The 19,760-nt window shown below is 36.4% G+C and overlaps 1 protein-coding gene across 1 annotated transcript; it reads left to right on the top strand.

The window, feature by feature from the left end:
• The first annotated feature begins 3,206 nt into the window (after positions 1–3,206).
• On the top strand, positions 3,207–15,544 carry LOC101745891 (cubilin homolog). Its single transcript, XM_038014991.2, has one exon. The coding sequence runs from the start codon at positions 3,229–3,231 to the stop codon at positions 14,407–14,409; it is 11,181 nt and encodes a 3,726-aa protein (XP_037870919.1). The 5' UTR covers positions 3,207–3,228; the 3' UTR covers positions 14,410–15,544.
• Positions 15,545–19,760: the final 4,216 nt, after the last annotated feature.

Raw genomic sequence — 19,760 nt, 5'->3', positions numbered from 1 at the left:
TCATAGTGACCTTTCTGCTGACCATCCGTAATATGCAGGATTCAGTATTCATTCTGAAGAGGCCTTCTTATACGATAAGGATCATGATCAATAATAGCCTTATGCTACCAGACGTGCACGGCATTATGATCCTCGTTAAAGAACATTAGAAGAGACTTCTCTGGGGTGGACAGCGGCTTATTTACGACTCTAGCATTGGTAACATCGATAAGCGACGGCAACCATTCAGTAAAGTGGTAGCAGAATTCTAGTCTACCAATTCCAGTCTACAATAATACAAAAACCCGTCACAGCATTTGTTAATGGCTGGACCAATTGGACCATTTGAATTGCAATGGCATTGGCTTCACTATTAACACGTTACTGCACACGCAGGTCACCGGTGACCAACGTAGCGCCTTGAATTAATTATGTTGATTTCTGTTACTAACCGCCTGAAGTACCTAACTTTGCCTTCTTTTGTTTGTTAATGTATGTTAGTCTTTTAGGTCTCATATAAATAGATTCATTTTTAGTATCTTCGGATTTGTCTTTCCCAGAGTCTACTAGATATTCCGGCGCCTTAGTAAGATCAAAGAGAGAAATCGTCATAATAATTTCAGTGCGCCTCGTAGGGTACCGGTGACCTACATAGCAGCCAACGTATTAAGCACGGCATGCATGAAGAGCACAAACCGATAGGGTAAACTTACGTCCCTTAATTTTTATTCCCCGCACAAAGATGTCAAGCAAAAACATGAAGTATTTGACTTTTGCCGGTGCTGGTGTTCAAATCCCGCAGGCTGGTGCTAATTTATTCTAATGAAATACGTACTTAACACACACTCACGAATCAATTCAATAACGAAGCAATAACATCATGTAATAAAATGAAACCCGCAATAAATGTAATTTACGTAATAAGTGTTGTTGAGGCACGGACAAGCAGATACCACCACCATGCCTATTTCTGCCTTGAAGCAGTAACGCATTTCAGTTTCAATGTAGGGCATCTGTTATAGTGTAAAAGTGAGAATTGGAGCTCTTGTCTGAAGATGGGTGGCGGCATTACTAATACCAACCATCTAAGCATAAAAATCCTGCTTATGTCTATCGCAAAATAGTAATGCGTTCTGGTTTTAAGGACGTTGTGATGTCTATAGACTCCGGCATCCACATAGCAAAAGATGAACCGTGAACTCGTTCACCCGTCTATAGTATAAAAACAAGAAAAAAACTATGTGAAAATGAAGTTCGTTTAGCCAAATTTGATCTAACTAATCGGAACCACTTTTTGCGAATACGACTTTTAGTGGTTTTTTTTTAATCTTACTTTATCTGTAGGTACACTGTAATTTTTCCTACCATGCGTTATTGGATCTATTATTGAAATCTACAAAAACTAAGTCCGATCTAATATAAAGGCTTGCTTTGCGATAAAAATTAGCACAACTTACTGCATACTCTAACATAATAAAATTATAATAAAATATTATTTGGAAAACAGCTGCTAGTGAAATTTAGCAATAATAAAACAAAGTTTTTTAAATGTATGTACCTAAAATACAACACAATTACGCCAAATTGTTTTGAATGAACAATCCTACAGTGAAAAGTATGATTCAGAACACGAACGCTGAATTCCGAAACGGAAAACAATTTGCAATCAGACTTCCCTTCAGCGAATAAATTAAAAGTCGGCAACATTAAATTAGAGGTTTTCGAATAATTGAGATTGTTACTTGCAAGGTGGCAAGGAAATCGTACTGAATCGTGATTCGCAAACAGAACGATTCCCCTTTGTATCGAAGCAGAAAAGACGCTTTAGAAATTTCAAGTTTAAAAATAAAAATTATAAATTGCAAATGGAAGACCAACCTTTGAGTCAAAAATAAATTTTATATTCTAAATGGACACACTCACCTATCATTGCCATTGATTGGCTATCGGAGTGTATAGACGCCTTAACATCAGTATAATGTGTAACAGATGTCCCGCAATATCTTATTATTATCTTCTACCTTTAAACAAGCAATTCTTGTATATATATTAATATATATAATCTGAATCTCGGAAACGGCTCCAACGATTTTCATAAAATTTAGTAAACAGGGGATTTCGGGGGCGATAAATCGATCTAGCTACGATTTATTTTCAGAAAATGTTGTTTTATTCGTGTTTTCAATAATCAACTATTCCCGACATCTATTGGCGAATAATAATACTATTTTTCTTAATTGAGGGCAACTAACCGCTTTAAAGACACAACAAGATGGCGTTATCAAAAAAAAACCGAGCAAAGCTCCGTCATCATCTATTTATTATTATACTAGCTTCATCAAACGTGTAGGCGAGCTCACGAGGTTCAACCCGGGAGACCTAGCTAATGCTTCGCTGAATCTACCGCCGGATCGTAATCGCGACCCACTGAGAAAATCCTGCGACAAACACAATGGACTGCAGAATAGTGATACCTACTTAGGCTTATAAGACGCAGTACTAGCAGTTATTACGCAATTTATATTTTTTTGCCAGTTGTGTTTTTGTTACGCGATATTATGCCCATAACGTGGAATGTCTTTAACAAAATAAAATAAACTGGTTGGCTTTTGAATTGATATTAGAACTCCGGCATTATCACATCGCTCGATACGAGGTACACCAACAATCTTATTTTTTATGTAACAACGACTTCAAAGTTAGAAAGAAAACTTAACTACTCGTAACAATACAAGTGACTTTTTTTCACGAAATACCAATTATTTAAGTATCTTCCATTATCAAAAATTGTTTTCATTATATAAACTTTATTTTGTTTGATTGACTTGTTTGGTTTTCATTAAATTTATTAAAACGGTTCGTACCAATTTCAAACAATCTCGTGACATCGATAATATTAAATAACGATTAAAATTTAAAATAGTACTTAAAAAACTCACTTATTTTCGTATATGATCTTTTTTAAAATAACTAACGAGACTATATACCAGAATTTTAACAGCAATTTTTAGATCAATTACAAATGTATTTGTGTACTAATATATTAATAGAGCTGGTAAGTTGTACGTTGTGTAAAAAATTATATTTACTATTTAAAAACTTCTAGAATCAGATCCGATTTATCAGCTAACATATGGCTATGGTATCACATAACCCTGAGGGGCGTAATGATCCGCCCCTCAAAGCAACGGTTTTGTGAAAACAATAATATTTGGATAGCAGTCGTTAATCGGTCGCGAGAGCTGGACCATGTCCACGCTAATTTTACAATGCGTTATTTTGGTAGTTTGGTCCGTAAAGCTATTAAATGGCGATATTTACCAAGACCGTCCAAAAATTAAAACCTTCGATGGCCACTTAGAACTTAAGCCAGCTTTTGATAAAAACATATATTTAAAACCAAACGGACCCAAATCAGGCATTTTTATAGGCGATGTGAACGTTCTGAAAATCAATAGCGATAAACCGCAAATTGGACAGTACGTCCCTAACATAGATGACGATTTAAATCAGTACCTAAGTGGACCACAAGGTATTTTAGCAAGAATTGAAAATTTAGAGAAAGAGAGTCCCATAAACTTTGATGGTACGCTGTCTAATATTTCAAGAATTTGGAAAAAAGTCAATAGCATGAACAGAAAATTAATCAATCTGCAACGAGAATTAGCACTGTTACGCGTGGATCAATGTCGCTTACAACCTTGCATGCATGGAGGAATATGTTTGAGCATATTAGATGGTTATCACTGCCTTTGCCCATCAAACTGGGAAGGACAAAATTGTGATATTGACGTCAACGAATGTCATAACTTTGCTGGTACAGACCTTGGTTGTCAGAATGGCGCAACTTGTATTAACAGACCAGGTTCATATGAATGTCTTTGTAAATCTGGCTGGTATGGCTTACATTGCACTAGAAAAGCTAAAGATTGTTCTGGAGGAGACTTCGAAATGTGTGGTCACGGTACGTGTGTTCCAGTTACAACAGGTCAAGGCGTTAAATGTATTTGTGACCAAGGCTGGACTACAAATGGAACCGATTTTTCTTGTCTCACGGATGTAAATGAATGTGAAGCAAGTCAGGGTCCCAGATGTTCAGTGAATCCAAAAGTAGAATGTATTAACTTACCAGGCTCATTTCGCTGTGGACAATGTCCACCTGGCTATCAGGGAGATGGTTACAGTTGTTCTGATATCGACGAATGTAGTACTATACCAAACGGAGGCTGCAGTCCAGTCGCAGCATGCCACAACACAATCGGATCGCGAATATGCGGCCCTTGTCCGCTTGGCTTCCAAGGCGACGGTGTTTCATGTTCTTGGAAAGGATCTTGCAACCTCGACCACGGAGGCTGCCATCCTTCTGCACAGTGCATCGACAATGGAAGAATGGGCGGTGCGGGCGCGCAGTGCATATGCCCCGAAGGAATGGAAGGTGATGGTTACGGTCTCAATGGCTGTTTTATCTCGAATGGAGGAAATCAAAGCTGCGCAAGTAGACCCTGTGGACTCAATGGGCGATGCCACACGTTACGTACAGGATACACTTGCGTTTGTCGTAAAGGTTTCAGTGGAGCTCATTGTGAAGTGCCAAGTAACTTATGCGCAAACAATCCATGTCTCAACGGAGGGGTATGTAGACTAGACGACCAAAATCCCAGAGGCTTTAGGTGTGAATGCACAGCACAGTATTCCGGACCAATTTGTCAACTAGTGTCCAAACGATGCGGCGGGGTACTTGATAATAACGAAGGTACTATTTCATATCCTGTTGCAAACACAACATACAACAATAACGCACGATGTGCATGGGTAATTCATACAAATCCGGATAAAGTAATTAACGTAACATTTACCAAATTTTATTTAGAATCTCATCCTGATTGTTTGTATGACTTTCTGCAAATACACGACGGACGAAGCTCTGCCAGTCAACTTTTAGGTAGATTTTGTGGTAACGAATTCCCTAAGGGCGGTAATATAATATCAAGCCATAACAATTTATATTTATGGTTTTCGTCTGACGCTACTGTAGCCAAAAATGGATTTACACTTCATTGGATTAGTGTGAAACCGATTTGTGGAGGCGATGTAGATGTTACGAAACATGGACAAATAAGTTCTCCTGGTTCACCAGGAAAATATCCCCCTAACCGCGACTGCTACTGGCACTTATCGACTACGTTAGGTAAAAGAATACAATTAATGTTTTTTACTCTCGATATAGAAAACCACGCAAATTGTAGCTTTGATTATTTAGCAATATACGACGGAGAGCATTCTAGTGATCCTCTAATTAAAAAATACTGCAATACTACTCAGCCTGAACCAATAATTTCCGCTAGTTCAGATATTTTAATACATTTTCATTCTGACTCATACAATAATGGGTATGGATTCCAAATAGCATATATGCCCGTTGAGGGTATACCTGGATGTGGTGGCTATCACACTCGTGATAAGGGTGAAATTGTGTCTCCCTCTCTTGATGGAAGTTATCTAAATAATTTACTATGTGAATACAAAATACAAACAAGTCCTGACACCAAAATACGAATTGAATTTAAAAACTTTCATTTAGAAAATTCACTGAGATGCAAATTTGACTACCTTAAAATCTACGATGGCTCTACTTCAGATTCGCGCCTTGTAGGAAGGTTTTGTGGAACTTTGTTTCCAAAAACATTCACCTCGTCCACTAATTCTCTCTTCTTTAAATTCAAAAGTGACAGAAGTTTAGGAGCCAGTGGTTTTAGAATAACTTACGAAGCCATCTGTCACTTTACAATAACAGGGGATAGTGGTATTATTAAATCTCCTGGCTATCCATTTAGTTACCCTAGTAATAGACTATGTGAGTATGTTATAAGTACATCGCCTGGTAAAGTCATTCAACTAAGTTTTCAGGATTTCGATATCGAAGACAATCATTATTACAACTGTCAGTATGATAATTTAGAAATAAGAGATGGACCAAATATCAATTCGAGCCTTCTAGGAAAATATTGTGGTGGTTCCGATCATATTCCACCGGTTCAAATATCGACCCACAACTACATGTACTTAAAATTTACTTCAGATCTTAGTATTTCCGGAACAGGGTTTTATGCAAACTTTACGACAATTAATACCGAATGTGGTGGTGTTTACACATCAACAACGGGATTGATTAATTATCCTTCAGAAAGTAAAGGAAATTACAAAAATAACCAGGTTTGTAGTTGGATACTAATAGCACCGCAAACAATGCACATAAAATTAACATGGAATCGCTTCAGCATAGAACATGTGAGTAAATGCAGAAGCGATTACTTAAAGCTCACCGAAATCGATGATAACGAAACAAAAACGGAACTTGGAAAATTCTGTGGTCCAAACGCACCGCCAGCTATAACTACTTCAACTAACAAGTTGTTAATTGAATTTGAATCGGATAGTTCAGTAAGATCTGCAGGTTTCTCACTCTCTTATACATTTTTAGATGAAAAATCACATTGTGGAGGTAATTACATAAACACTCATGGAGTCATTTATTCACCTGGTTGGCCTAAATCATACGAACCTAATCGCGATTGTATTTGGATAATCGAAGTTCCAGTAGGCCAACAGATTAGATTAAACATTTCTCACTTTGATTTAGAGAGACCCATAGCTCACAAGTGTACTCTCGGAGATTATTTAGAACTGAGGAATGGAGTTACAGAAAATTCACCAATCATAGATCAATTATGCGGCAACTTTGAGAAAAGAATAATTCTGTCCATGGCGAACGCTTTATATATTCGTTTCCATTCTGATTTTTATCTTTCTGGTAAAGGATTCAAATTAGAATGGGATGGAACCGTCATTGGATGTGGTGGCACTGTTACTAGTTCTAAAGGATCTATAGCTTCTCCAAACTATCCTAACAATTACCACGACTTCCAAGAGTGCTTTTATAAAATTGTTGCTAGCCCAGGTTCAAGAATTCATATTTCGTTTGTAGAGCTAGATCTCGAACGGACTCACGAGTGTGAAGACGATTACATTGAAATATACGACGGTCTTGATTCTAGCGCTAATAAGTTAGGACGATTTTGTACAATGTCCCCTGAATTAGTAAACATCGCAACTTCTTCCAATAGTGCATATTTAAAGTTTCGTTCTGACTTTTACCTAAGTGGTAAAGGATTTTTATTGAATTATGAAGCCGCCTGTCATAATAATATCACTGGAAATTACGGAGTTATAGAAACGCCAAATTTTCCCGGTTTCTATCCAGCTAATTCTAATTGTCTGTGGAATATAACCGTATCGAAAGGAAATCGGATAAATGTTACTTTCACGGATTTCAATCTATATAAACCCTACCGAGGTTATCCTTTTTCACGTTTAAATACGTTCTACAGATACCAAACTTGTCAGCATGATTACATACAAATTAAGGACTCAGCTGATTCAACTTTCTCCGATAAAATCTGTGGAAATAAAATACCTTCAATGATAACTACTAAAGAGAACTCGCTACAAATTAAATTTTTTTCTGGATACGTTCCGCGAACCGGCTTCCGTCTCGAATGGGTTAGATTTGGATGCGGTGGTGTTGTTCGTGCATCAAACGGAATTTTAGAACTGGAAAAACGTTTCATGTCGAGTAAAGAATTGGAATGTGAATGGACTATAAGAACTTCCATCGGGAAATCATTAATTTTAAACTTTAGCGACATTTACTTATCGGAGACTAAAGATTGTACAGAAGATGCTATAGAAGTGTATAACGGTGAAGATACTACATCGCCACTATTAACCAAAATATGCAGTCGAAAACCAACGTCCGTGCAATCTACAGCCAACGTTATGTTTGTAAGATTAAGCAAGCTCTCATCTCTCAAAGATGTTTATTTTAAATCCAAATATCGTTCTATAGCATCGACGTGCGGTGGCTCAATAAAATCTACTTCAGGATTTATTTATTCTAAAAACTACCCCAAGAATTACGATAACAATTTAGATTGTTTATGGAAGATTGAAGTAGCCAAGGATCATCGAATTGCATTGAATTTTACAGACGTAGATTTATACTCCGAAAACGTTGCTCCTGGCCATGATTGTAACGACCGAATCGAAGTATACGATAATATGTTTAATATGCTTACAAAAACATACAAATATCATATCTGTTCTCGGTCCGATACAAAATCTTTTGTCAGTGATTCAAACACGATTTACGTTAAATTTGTTACTGATAACGTAGGAACAGCTAAAGGATTTAAAGGCAATTTTAATACTGTTTGCGGAAGCTCTATTACCGCCATCACCGACGGAACTATTTCAAGCGATAAACACCCGTATTCGAATAGCTGCAGCTGGACAATTAAAGCATCAGATTTAGATAAAAAAATATCGTTATCATTAACTCATATAGCACTACCAACCGATTTTAGTAATTTTATTAATAGAACCTGCTCTTCGACATACCTTCGTCTATACGATGGGGATGACACTAATGCGCCGGAGATAGGAGAATACTGCGGACGAAAAATACCTCCACTAATAGTAAGTCATGGAAGCGCTATCACCATGGAACTGGGGACGTACAGTAATAAAATTGAAGGGGAATTTTCTGCACACTATTCGACGTTATCTAATGCATGTGGAGGAACGTACACTTCCGAAGAGGGAGCACTAGCATCACCGAACTATCCCCGCCCTTACCCATCAGGCGTTGATTGTGAATGGATAATAAAAGCATCGCCTGGTAATCAGATATACATCACATTCGAAAGTTTTAATTTAGAATTTTCTGAAGCATGTAATGAGGATTATTTAGAATTACGTGAAAATTCTGGTAGCGGACAATTACTTGATGTATACTGTGGCAATGATATTCCATCAAATGTTACAATTGGAAATAAATTGTACATCAAATTTCACAGTAAAATGCAAAGTACTGTGAAAACTAATGGTTTCCTTATTCATTATGGATTACTGCATAATAATGAAATCACAGGTGATCATGGAAGAATTACGTCACCGCTGTATCCAAATCTTTACCACGATTCTGGTGATTTCACTTGGCGAATAATCACAACCGCACGTAAAACTATTTCAATAAAATTTGACACCTTGAACATTCCAACGTATGGTGATATTTGTTTTAACAAGCTAAGTATTTACGATGGATATGATAGTTCGGGACGCCTTTTAACAGAACTTTGTGGAGTAACCCTTGAATCGGACACATTTGAAACATCCTCAAATGCCATTTTCATTAAATTTTCCCTGGACGGATCTAACACAGGATCACTATTTAGTTTAACGTGGACAAGTTCCGATAAAATAATGATCAATGAAGATGAAAATGAAATCATTAATTGCGGATCTAACGAAACGCAAACATTGTTACCTGGTGAGATTAAGATAATTAAATCGCCAAATTATCCAAATCCGTATGACATTGATCTAAACTGTAAATGGGAATTCAAAGGTACTTTAGGAAATCATCTTAAGATCTCTTTTATAGATTTTAACTTAGAAGAAACAAGCAAATGTTTTGCCGACTACGTTTCTATATTTTCAGCGGATAAAATCAATGACTGGAAACCAATTAAAGAGGGGCAGTGCTTATCTGATTCAATGAAAGGTGATATAAACGCCACAGATTATTTAAAAGTTGTTTTCGTTAGTGATCGTACCGTAAACAAAAAAGGATTTTTAGGTAAAGTGGCTTCAGTATGCGGTGGACTAATAACTGACCTTTCTGGAACCTTTGGACCAGTTTTAGCTGATATTATAAACATTGAATATCCAAATTATAGGTGTGATTGGACTGTAAAAGTACGACCGGGTAGAGTCATAAAAGTTTTATTTGAACATTTTAATATAACAAGTAATGACTGTTCAACTTCGGTGATTTTACATAACGGCGATTCAATTTATGCTCCTATGTTAGGAAGTGGAAAATACTGTGGGCTTGAACACGAAATCAAGGAAAATTTAGTTACTTCAAGTAATACGTTATATGTCAGTTACGTGACCAAGAACTCTTGGAGCAGACTTTCATCCAAATTTGAAAATTTTATTATTCATTACGAAGAACATAGTATAGAGTGCGGATTTACTTCGAAATTGGATCAAGATCAAGCATGGGAAATCATAAATTCCCCGAACTACCCAGCAGTTCCTCAACCATATACAGAGTGTGGTTGGACTATAACTGGGCCTGCTGGTGAAATTTTGAGAGTTGATTTTATAGAAAGGTTTGATTTGGACAACGTAAATAACTGCGAAACGGAATCGGTAGAAATATATGATGGTAGTTCAGCATTGGCTCCTTCCCTAGGCAGATTTTGTCAAGATAAACCTGCAACTGTGAAAACAAAAAGCAATACAGTGTTTGTTCAATATTTTACACAGCTTGCAGAACCAAGGAATGGATTCAAAGCCAACATATCTATTGATGTTTGTGGTGGCACGATAATAGCATCGTCAGGAGAGATTTTATCTCCAGGATATCCTCACTTGCAAATTTTACCTTACGGCACTGAATGCAAGTGGGAAATAATAGGAACGCCTACGAGAATTTTACATTTAAATCCTCAAGACATACAACTACCAGAATCCGAAGCTCCGTGTGCTACTTACATAACAGTCGAGGAAACAATCGTTGCTAATAACACAATTGTTATATTACAAAAATTCTGCAATGATGCTGTTCAACACAATTTGTCTCCAATAGAATCTACCTCAAACAAAATAGTCATTAGACTACATATCGGGAAACCTAGTCAATGGATACAAATTTCAGAGCATAGAGGTTTCAAATTTACTTTTAATACTTCACAACCAACGTGTGGTGGCACAATTACGATACCTGAAGGCTTTTTAACGACACCTAGGTACCCCATGGAAACTTCTTTAAAATATTGTCAGTGGAAAATCGAAGTTCAAAAAAATCGTCGAATACGACTAGAAATCATAGATGCTGACACGCAGAAATTAATAATAAGCATGTATAACGATAACAAATTTCAGTCTTTAATAAGCATACTCTCAGGAGAAGAAAATAACACTGCAAGCCAAATTTTCGAATCATCCGGCAATCAATTATCTTTTTATATATGGTTAAAATCTACGAAAACTCAGTATCGGTTTAAAGCTAAGTTTAGTTCTGATGAACCTTCTTTATGTGGTGATGAACTTCAAGGATTAAAAGGCAGCATAACCTCTCCCGATATAAACAGATCTTATGCTTGTGAATGGCATTACAACTCCGCAGGAGTAATTCTAAATGAAACTTATAAATATTCGACGACCCTTATAAAAATCAACATGACTTCGTCTGTGTCTAGAACACATTGTAGATATTTCGATCCTAAGCTAATGATTGCATCCAAGTCTGTGAGCTTTAGTAAATCAATTTGTGGTAATACCATAACATCCTTAAAAATACCTCTACCTTCTTTCGATTTGAAAGCATTCAAAGGAAACATGAAATCATTAGATTTTACGGTATCCTGGGAATTACAACCATGCGGCGGTATAGTTCATGTGACTGAAAATCCAACTAATATTATTGATGTACCTGGGTCTTATGGTAGTACGATAGATTGTGCATGGCAACTGTCAATTAATGCTAACAACAGAATCCAGATAAATCTAGAAGGTACGTTTAACTTGGAGTGTGATGATGAATATATAAAAGTTTCTCGAGATCTTTCCCAAAACTCTCAAGTGATTGGTGATTTTTGTAAAAGTAATGCATTGACGATACCAATTTTATCGAATTTGAATAATGTTTATGTACAGTACCATTCAAAAGTAAAAAGTAATACAAATATACGATTAATTGCTAAAACCGTTACTAATCAATGCGGTGGTGTTTTGTTTGATTACGAAAAAGTTTTTGCGTCCCCGAACTATCCGAAAAATCATGACGCTAATCTAGAATGTGTATGGGAGATCAAAGCTAACGTAGGAAATCGGGTTAATTTAAAGTTTATTGACCGATTTACAATTGAAGAAACACCAAACTGCACCAAAGACGCTGTTATTATTTATGATTGGAAAGATAATGAGTACCAGGAGATAGCAAAACTTTGTGGTCGTAATGTCCCTCTGTCATATAATTCGACCAACTACAAAATGAAGGTTGTTTTTCGAACAGATTCAGATATTAATCTCGATGGATTCAAAGCGCGTTGGGATCCAATATGTGGCGGCAATTTTATAGCCACAGAAAAAGAACAGTTTTTGTACAGTCCTAACTATCCAGATGAATATCCAAATCTTTTAAACTGCACATATGAAATTTCAGCGCCAGATAAAAAAACGGAAATAAAGTTTGTCGAATTTGAATTGGAAGGTAGCTACCCTGATTGCTCTTATGACAACTTAACTGTATCTTATGCTGAAACTTACGACTATTTCTCAGAAGTATACTGTGGAAAACAGAAACCTCCGATGATGATCGGCGACAAAATTAATCTAGAACTGAAATCCGATGAGTTTTTAACACAAAAAGGTTTCAAAATCGCCTTCAAAACCTTCGATTGTGGCGGCCATATAAACTCCACTACTATGATCAAATCTACCAGAACTGAAAAATATCACGAAAATATGAATTGTACTTGGATTATTAATGCCCCAAAAGATGAAATTGTGATAATTAAATTTATATACATCGATTTAGAGGACCACTATACTTGTCAAAACGACTACATTTCTGTGTATAATGGTCTTACAGATGATGAAGATAAACGCATAGCTTTGTTTTGCGGACTCATAAACAAAACTACAACCGTGAAAAGTACAGGAAATACAATGCTTGTACAGTTCATTTCCGACAGTAGTATGGAGTTGACAGGATTCAAAGCTGAAGTTTATTTTGGTTTATCAGAAACTGTTGGATGTGGTGGAAAGATAGATTTGAGTGATGGTAAGGCTCGAACTGTCAAATCTCCCTTATTAAAAAACAGGGTAGTATATGAAAACTACTTGGATTGTGATTGGGCCATACAATCATTAGATGGTACTTATATAAAAATAGAATTTTTGTCATTTCACATTTCTCCGTGCGGCGACGTCAATCAAACTGCATTGGGCTACAGTAAGTGCGACTGTGATTATGTCGAAATTAAAGATGGAATTTATCCAAACAGTCTAATAATAGGAACATATTGTGGACATGTTATTCCAAGTCCGGTAATATCATCAGGAAACCAAATGAGCATCAAACTCATCACCGACGGAGAAATAGCCAGCTCGGGCTTTGAAGCCAAACTGACTGTGCTACCAACTATTTGTGGTCAATCACATTACGTTGTTAAAGAAACTAGGACGGAGATAAAATCTCCTGGTTATGATATAGGTTCCATTCCACGTGGAACACATTGTATGTACATCCTAGATGCCGGCGATAACCCTTATACAACAGTACGTTTGTCTATCACTACCGACTTACAACCTGTTAATGTTCAATCAAAACGCTGTACCGGAGACAAATTATTGATTACGTACTATAATAGCAACAGTAACGCTACACTTGGAAAAGATTTCATACTACACACTGAAACGACCGATTTCTTTTCACGTTCATCTTTGTATGACCTTACCGTTCCTACAAAGTTTGAATTGTGCGGTCATCAGAAAACATATGACATCTACGTCACCGGAAGCGTATCAATAAATTTAATAACATCTCCGGTGTCCGATTCATTAATTCATAGAGGGGTAAAAATAGATTTCTCATATGCAAGCTACTGCAGCCGAAACTACACCGGGATACAGGGCAGGATAAAAACAGATCACGATGCCCAATATGAGAACATTCATGATTGCTATACACTCATAACCGCACCGGAAAATCATACAATATCACTATACTTTATTAATGTTATACCAAATTATTGGGACGAAAACAGTTTTCTTAGTATATACGACGGCAATAACACGAGCTCACCAAAAATATTAACTATAAATACAATTTACACTGACGCTTCCGTGTTTTCATCGGGCAATTATGTTTTATTACACAATCATCAATCTGATGAGACGCATGCAATTTACGACAGAATCACTTTCGATCTAAATTACGTGGCAACAGATAAAGGTAGGGGTTGTGGCGGTAAGCTGAGTAATGAAATCGGCAAAATAACAAGTCCCCTTTATCCGGAAATCTATAGGCGCCGATCCACATGTGAATGGGAACTCGAGACACCTCCGGGTACACAGCTGGTACTAAGATTTGAAACATTCGATATGGGGATTAACTGTGATGAAAATTATATCCAATTGGTTGATAGTAAAGGTACTATATTATCGTCGTATTGTTCTGAAACACCAGCCGATTTCACTAGTCAAGACAATTATGTTAAAGTCGTAATGTATTCGACTGTTAATAATGGCGGCACCGGTTGGGTCGCTCTCTTCGCTGGCATCGAGGCCGTCTAACGGCAGCCCAAGATTTCTTTTAAGTGACCCATTGGCTACTTATCATAAAATTGAAGTATAATCAGACAACGTATTTAAGCGTTGTTATTTTCAAGTGCAAAAAGTAAATTATTGTTCAATTATAATTTATTACGAAGTCTTTTGGGAAATTAATCAACGTTCAATTAGTATATAATTCAGGGATCTATGCTCCTAAAAAATGAGAAAAATGTTTAAAGAAATCCGCGCAATAAGTTAGAACAATAAAGATAATATTATAATACGAACATAATCTATGTATATATATTTAGATGACATATGTGAAATAAATATGCACATAAAGAACACTTATTCGGCTTTTAGCTGACTTTAACTGCCCAAGCCAATTTCTTCCCGTGCGTATCGTAAAAAGAGATTAAAGGCTTTATCGAAAAAGGAAAACTTACGCTATCTAAGATTTATACGAGCATTTTTAAAGCAGTAGCAATCACTAAGCATTTACTCGTAGGTACCACCACCCTGCCTATTTTTACCGCGAACCAATCACGCCATTGTGGTATACGGTAAGACTTCGACATCCTCTCCCAAAATGAGTGGTGGCAAACAATATTTTTTCTTTTACTTGTTCTTGTTTTAAATTAGTTTTTAAATTATTGATTTTGTTAATTAGTTATTTAATTAGTACACAGTTTAAAATATAATATTTAAGCATGTTATAAACCATCATAATTACGGAAAATAAATTTGAATTTATGAGCCAATGTTTATTGTTAGAATGTTTCTTAAGAATTCATAACTGCCGTGCATTAATGGGCTTTACAAAAATAATTATTAATTCGCTTATGACAAATTTCAACACATTTAATTCTTTCAGATATTTGTAATAATTTTTTTGTAATGTATAATTATTTTATAATAACATAATTCCAACACTATTTAATTACTGAGGTACTAAATAGTGAAAAACTCTTCATTTAAAAAAAAGCTCTGTGTGTTTAAGGAAAATAATCAAATGTATCTACTTAGTATCGTAATAAGCACTACTACTGTTTGTCGACAAATATTGGTAACGTTATTTATTTAGAATATTGTTTGGATTTGTATACATCAACGTATTTGTGATGTGTTGTTTTTTGGAATACATTTTTGACAAGCATTTGGTTTTTCATTTTAATTCTGATTTTATTATACCCTCTATGATGTTTTACTAATACTAGTTCGGACTCAATGGTTAACTAACGCGACAATAAGCCGTTGACGGAGTCAATAGACAACCGGGATACGGTTACGTAGTGCCGTAGCTTGAGACATAAAACTCAAATCTCAAATGCATTGCTAAAGGATGCATAGTCTATACGACTAAATTCAAGACACAGTCTGCGTTGCACATTTTCCATTGCAGTAAAGTACCTATATGCTGAATGAAGATAATAATGGTAGGTGATTAATTAATTTTGATTATTGCCAAAAAACATTTATCCGAAAACTAAAAACATGATTTCTTTATAAGCTCACATTATTTTTATTGCTTTAGGTGGACAATTAAGTTGCCTGTGCTTAAACTGATTACCGCAGTGCATCGGAACATTATTTTGGTACTTGGCATCACCATCCTACGTATATTTTTGTGAAAAATGATAATGCATTTCGCTGAAGAGTAGAATAGCATTCATATACCATGGCAAGTACTTATCTCTAGGTCTTGTAGTAAATGGTAATTATTACAGTTCGTAATTTCCACCTACAAGTTGTCCATAGCTATCTTGTTGCGCAAGTATTTTATTTAAAAACCAGGTCTTCTTTGCTTCTTTATTTTTGTTGCCTTAATAGGTAGGGTAGGTGTCGCGCGGGTAGGTACAACCACCCTGCCTATTCTTGCCGTGAAGCAGGAATGCGTTTCGGTTTGAAGGGTGGAGCAGCCGTTGTAACTATACTGAGACTTTAGAACTTATCTCAAGGTGGGTGGCGCATTTACGTTGTAGATGTCTATGGGCTCCAGTAACCACTTAACACCAGGTGAGCTGTGAGCTCGTCCACCCATCTAAGCAATAAAAAAAAATAAAAAAAGGCAGACGTGCAAATCGAGCACCTCAAGGCGAGTAGTTACCATCGCTCATAGATAACCTCGTTTCAAGAAAGACAAGTCATAATGCGCAAGAAACCTCGAGGAGAGAAGTTCATTCGAAAACTGAATGGCATTTGGGACTAAAGAAGCTGGCATTTGGGAGCCCCGGCCCGGAGATGGAAGCACGAGGACTTATGCATTGCAAAGCACAAATCTTCTTCCTGGGAAACTTTTAGCATTTTTGATACCAACTTAGCTGACCCTGATAATTGCTCTAACACTGAACATCGGTTGAAGCGTGACCCTGCAAATCCTAATATAATATAAGGTAGCAGAGATACTGCTTGGAATAGTAGCGCCATGAAAAAGGATCATCCTTGTAAACCTACTGTTATCGAGCAACACTTCCGGCCTCACATAATAAATTATTTACGAACTTAGGAAATATATAGAACTTATTATTCTTATAATATAATTAGTAATTTCATAATCAAGTAAATAGTTCATTCATATTTCCTTATACTTATAATATTTTATTGGCGCCTTCCGCTTGACAGCTTCCGGCGCAATAAGCCTTAATGTTATTTGTTACATAATTCGATATTATTAAATAATAATTGTACGTAAATAATCAGCAGAATAATTAAGATGAACAATGTTTAATATTACCTACTCAGTTTGTATTAAAATAGGTCAAGATGATTGTATAAATACCGACGGTTAGCATATCTCTGTTGCATTCGTATTCTACCCACCATAACGTGTACTAAAGAGAATATATTATTTCGTGTGAATGTAAATTGTCTCAATTGTCACCGCCACCCTGAGGATCCGTTTATACTACAGTATACCTACTAAAATAGAAGCCTAGCAAGAAGTCCTAGGGAAGAATAAAGTATTATAAGTAATCAAGTCCTTAGAAAATGTACCGTATATATATTTATATGCATATAGTAAAAAGCGGTTATTTCAATATTACAAACATGCACTGCAATTTTATTTATATCTATATATTAGCTGTCCAGTCAGAGTCGCCGCGTGTATGACACTATATAGAAATCCCTTGCAGAACTGAGACGTGTTTAGTGGTACGATGAAATGTGTTTTTTCAGGGCTCAAGCTATATCCATACCGAATTTCATTAAAATCGGTTCAGTGGCTTGGACGAGAAAACATAACGTGCAGAGAATTATATTGCTAATATAAATCACTATTCCATTTCTAAAATAGATTAGTACTAAAGTGAATTCCGAAAAGCTTTACTGACGATATTTTTTTGCAGCATCCGATTTTAATGAAACAAACTAAATATTCTACTCCAAATTAGTTTTTGTTTATCCGTGAGAACTACACGAAAATCCTTTCAGCAAATCCTGAGATGTGCGGAAACAGACAAACTGTCGAAAAGACAAAAATAAAAATTATGACATAAATAAGTACTAAAGTCAACCCAATATTTTTATACAACGGTACACACTTACTAAATGGATACCTCTAGTTTTGAAGTCGTCGTGGCCGCCCGGATAAGACGCCTGGTGCATTGATATCATGCAATGCGACTGTGCCAGTGTTCGAATCCCGCAGGCAGGTACACATTTTTCTAATTAAATATGTAGGTACCTACGTAACAAATACTTACGAATAACTTCCACGTAGGAGGAATAACATCGTGTATAAACAATAAAACCTGCAAAAATCATAATTACCTAACTGAGGGTGATTACCTTAACTATTTTGGTCGTGAAGCAATAATGCGTTTTGGTTTGAAGGGTGAGGCAGCCGTTGTACTGTATAAACTAAAACTTAGAACTCATATCTGAATTTGTATGAGGGCATTGATGTTGCTTAATAAGCATAATATACTGTGGGCTCCGGTAATTACTTAAGACCAAGTGGGCTGTGAGCTCATCCACCCATCTAAGCAACAAAAAAACTGTATATATTTAAATTGTAACTGTGTATGTCCTTAATAGGGTGTTCTAAAAGAAAACAAATAAGAAATACAGAATACAAGGTAAGAACATAAAAAACATATTAGTTTGTTACAGATTTGTGGTAATTATTGAAAATAAAATATTGTTTAATCTGCTTGGAGTGTTATTCTGACGGTCCATAGAAAGCCATAGTATAGTACATTCCATAGTATAATATTCCCGAATTTAGTGACCTCGACGTGATCTTTTCCCCAACATCGTCTTCAGAAACTGGTTACTACTGGAAGCTAGAAGTGCACAGTATAATGCACAACAGTAATGGGTACGTTCAATAAGTACATATAATAAACACGAAAACTCTCCCAGGCGACGGGACAGCACAAAGCCGCCTTAGCGCCCGCCTTAGCCAAATTATATCTTTTCGGATCCACCGAATCCGCTCGGTGCTTCTATGGTCTCCAAGCACCGGTTGCCGTTCTGGTCTCGGTCAATAGTTCGACGTCCAAACTAGCCCATAGACACGCTCCACTGAGTTTCTCGCCGGTTCTTCTCAGCTGGTTGCGATTCCGATCTGAAATGTGAAAGATTTAGCGAAGCACTGTTCTTGGTAGGCCTAGTGCAAAAAAATCCTCCCAAGTTGAGCCCACACGGGGCTCTCTTACCAAGCTGAACGTAATTGGAATAGCCCCTTACCCACTGCTACCAAAAAAGAGGTGATGAATAAAAAAAAATTTCTTTTTCGTTTTCAAAAACAATGGACTTTTTGCTGGGAATACGAGGAGCGAAGTTGGGAACAGTGGATGGAAATCCAGGGGTTACAGTTAAAAAAGATAGACTACGTAATCATTGATCAAGCGTTCGAGCATGTTTACCCGAGACTGAGCGTCGCACTTTTCTGTGTCACATTGTCACTGACCGACATAAGTGACTACAGATCACAGGAAACCGTCTCAGGCAGGCGCATCACGATCAGCAATGAGCGGTCGATTAGACGAGTGTCTTTTCATACTTAAACGTGTAATAACGGTGTTTCTTTTACTGTTTAGCATATGTCACAATGCATGAACGTGGGAAAATGAAACAGTCGCTGGACATGGCTTCTCGGATTCTGCTAAAAACTCCACTTAAGTTTCTATAAAGAGTTATCATTTTACTGAAACTATATTTCATCTATCTATCTCATCTCGTTTCATAGAATTTTATCACAATTGATTACAATCTCAAAAAAAACAACTTCACCAGACTTCACCTCATTTTATCCATATTATTTTTCATATTTCAGAAAATATATATTTATGGCTGTATGATGTAATATCGTCGCCTTGCCGTTGGAAAACTACCAATCAAATGTGACAAGCAAATATCTGTCAAGT

Source organism: Bombyx mori, chromosome 13, assembly GCF_030269925.1.
Source record: "Bombyx mori chromosome 13, ASM3026992v2".
Lineage (NCBI taxonomy): Eukaryota > Metazoa > Arthropoda > Insecta > Lepidoptera > Bombycidae > Bombyx > Bombyx mori.
This window is presented reverse-complemented; position numbering and strand designations above follow the sequence as displayed.

Excerpts from the sequence above, each read along its gene's own strand:
- LOC101745891 (XM_038014991.2), top strand. The coding sequence starts at position 3,229 with ATGTCCACGCTAATTTTACAATGCGTTATTTTGGTAGTTTGGTCCGTA.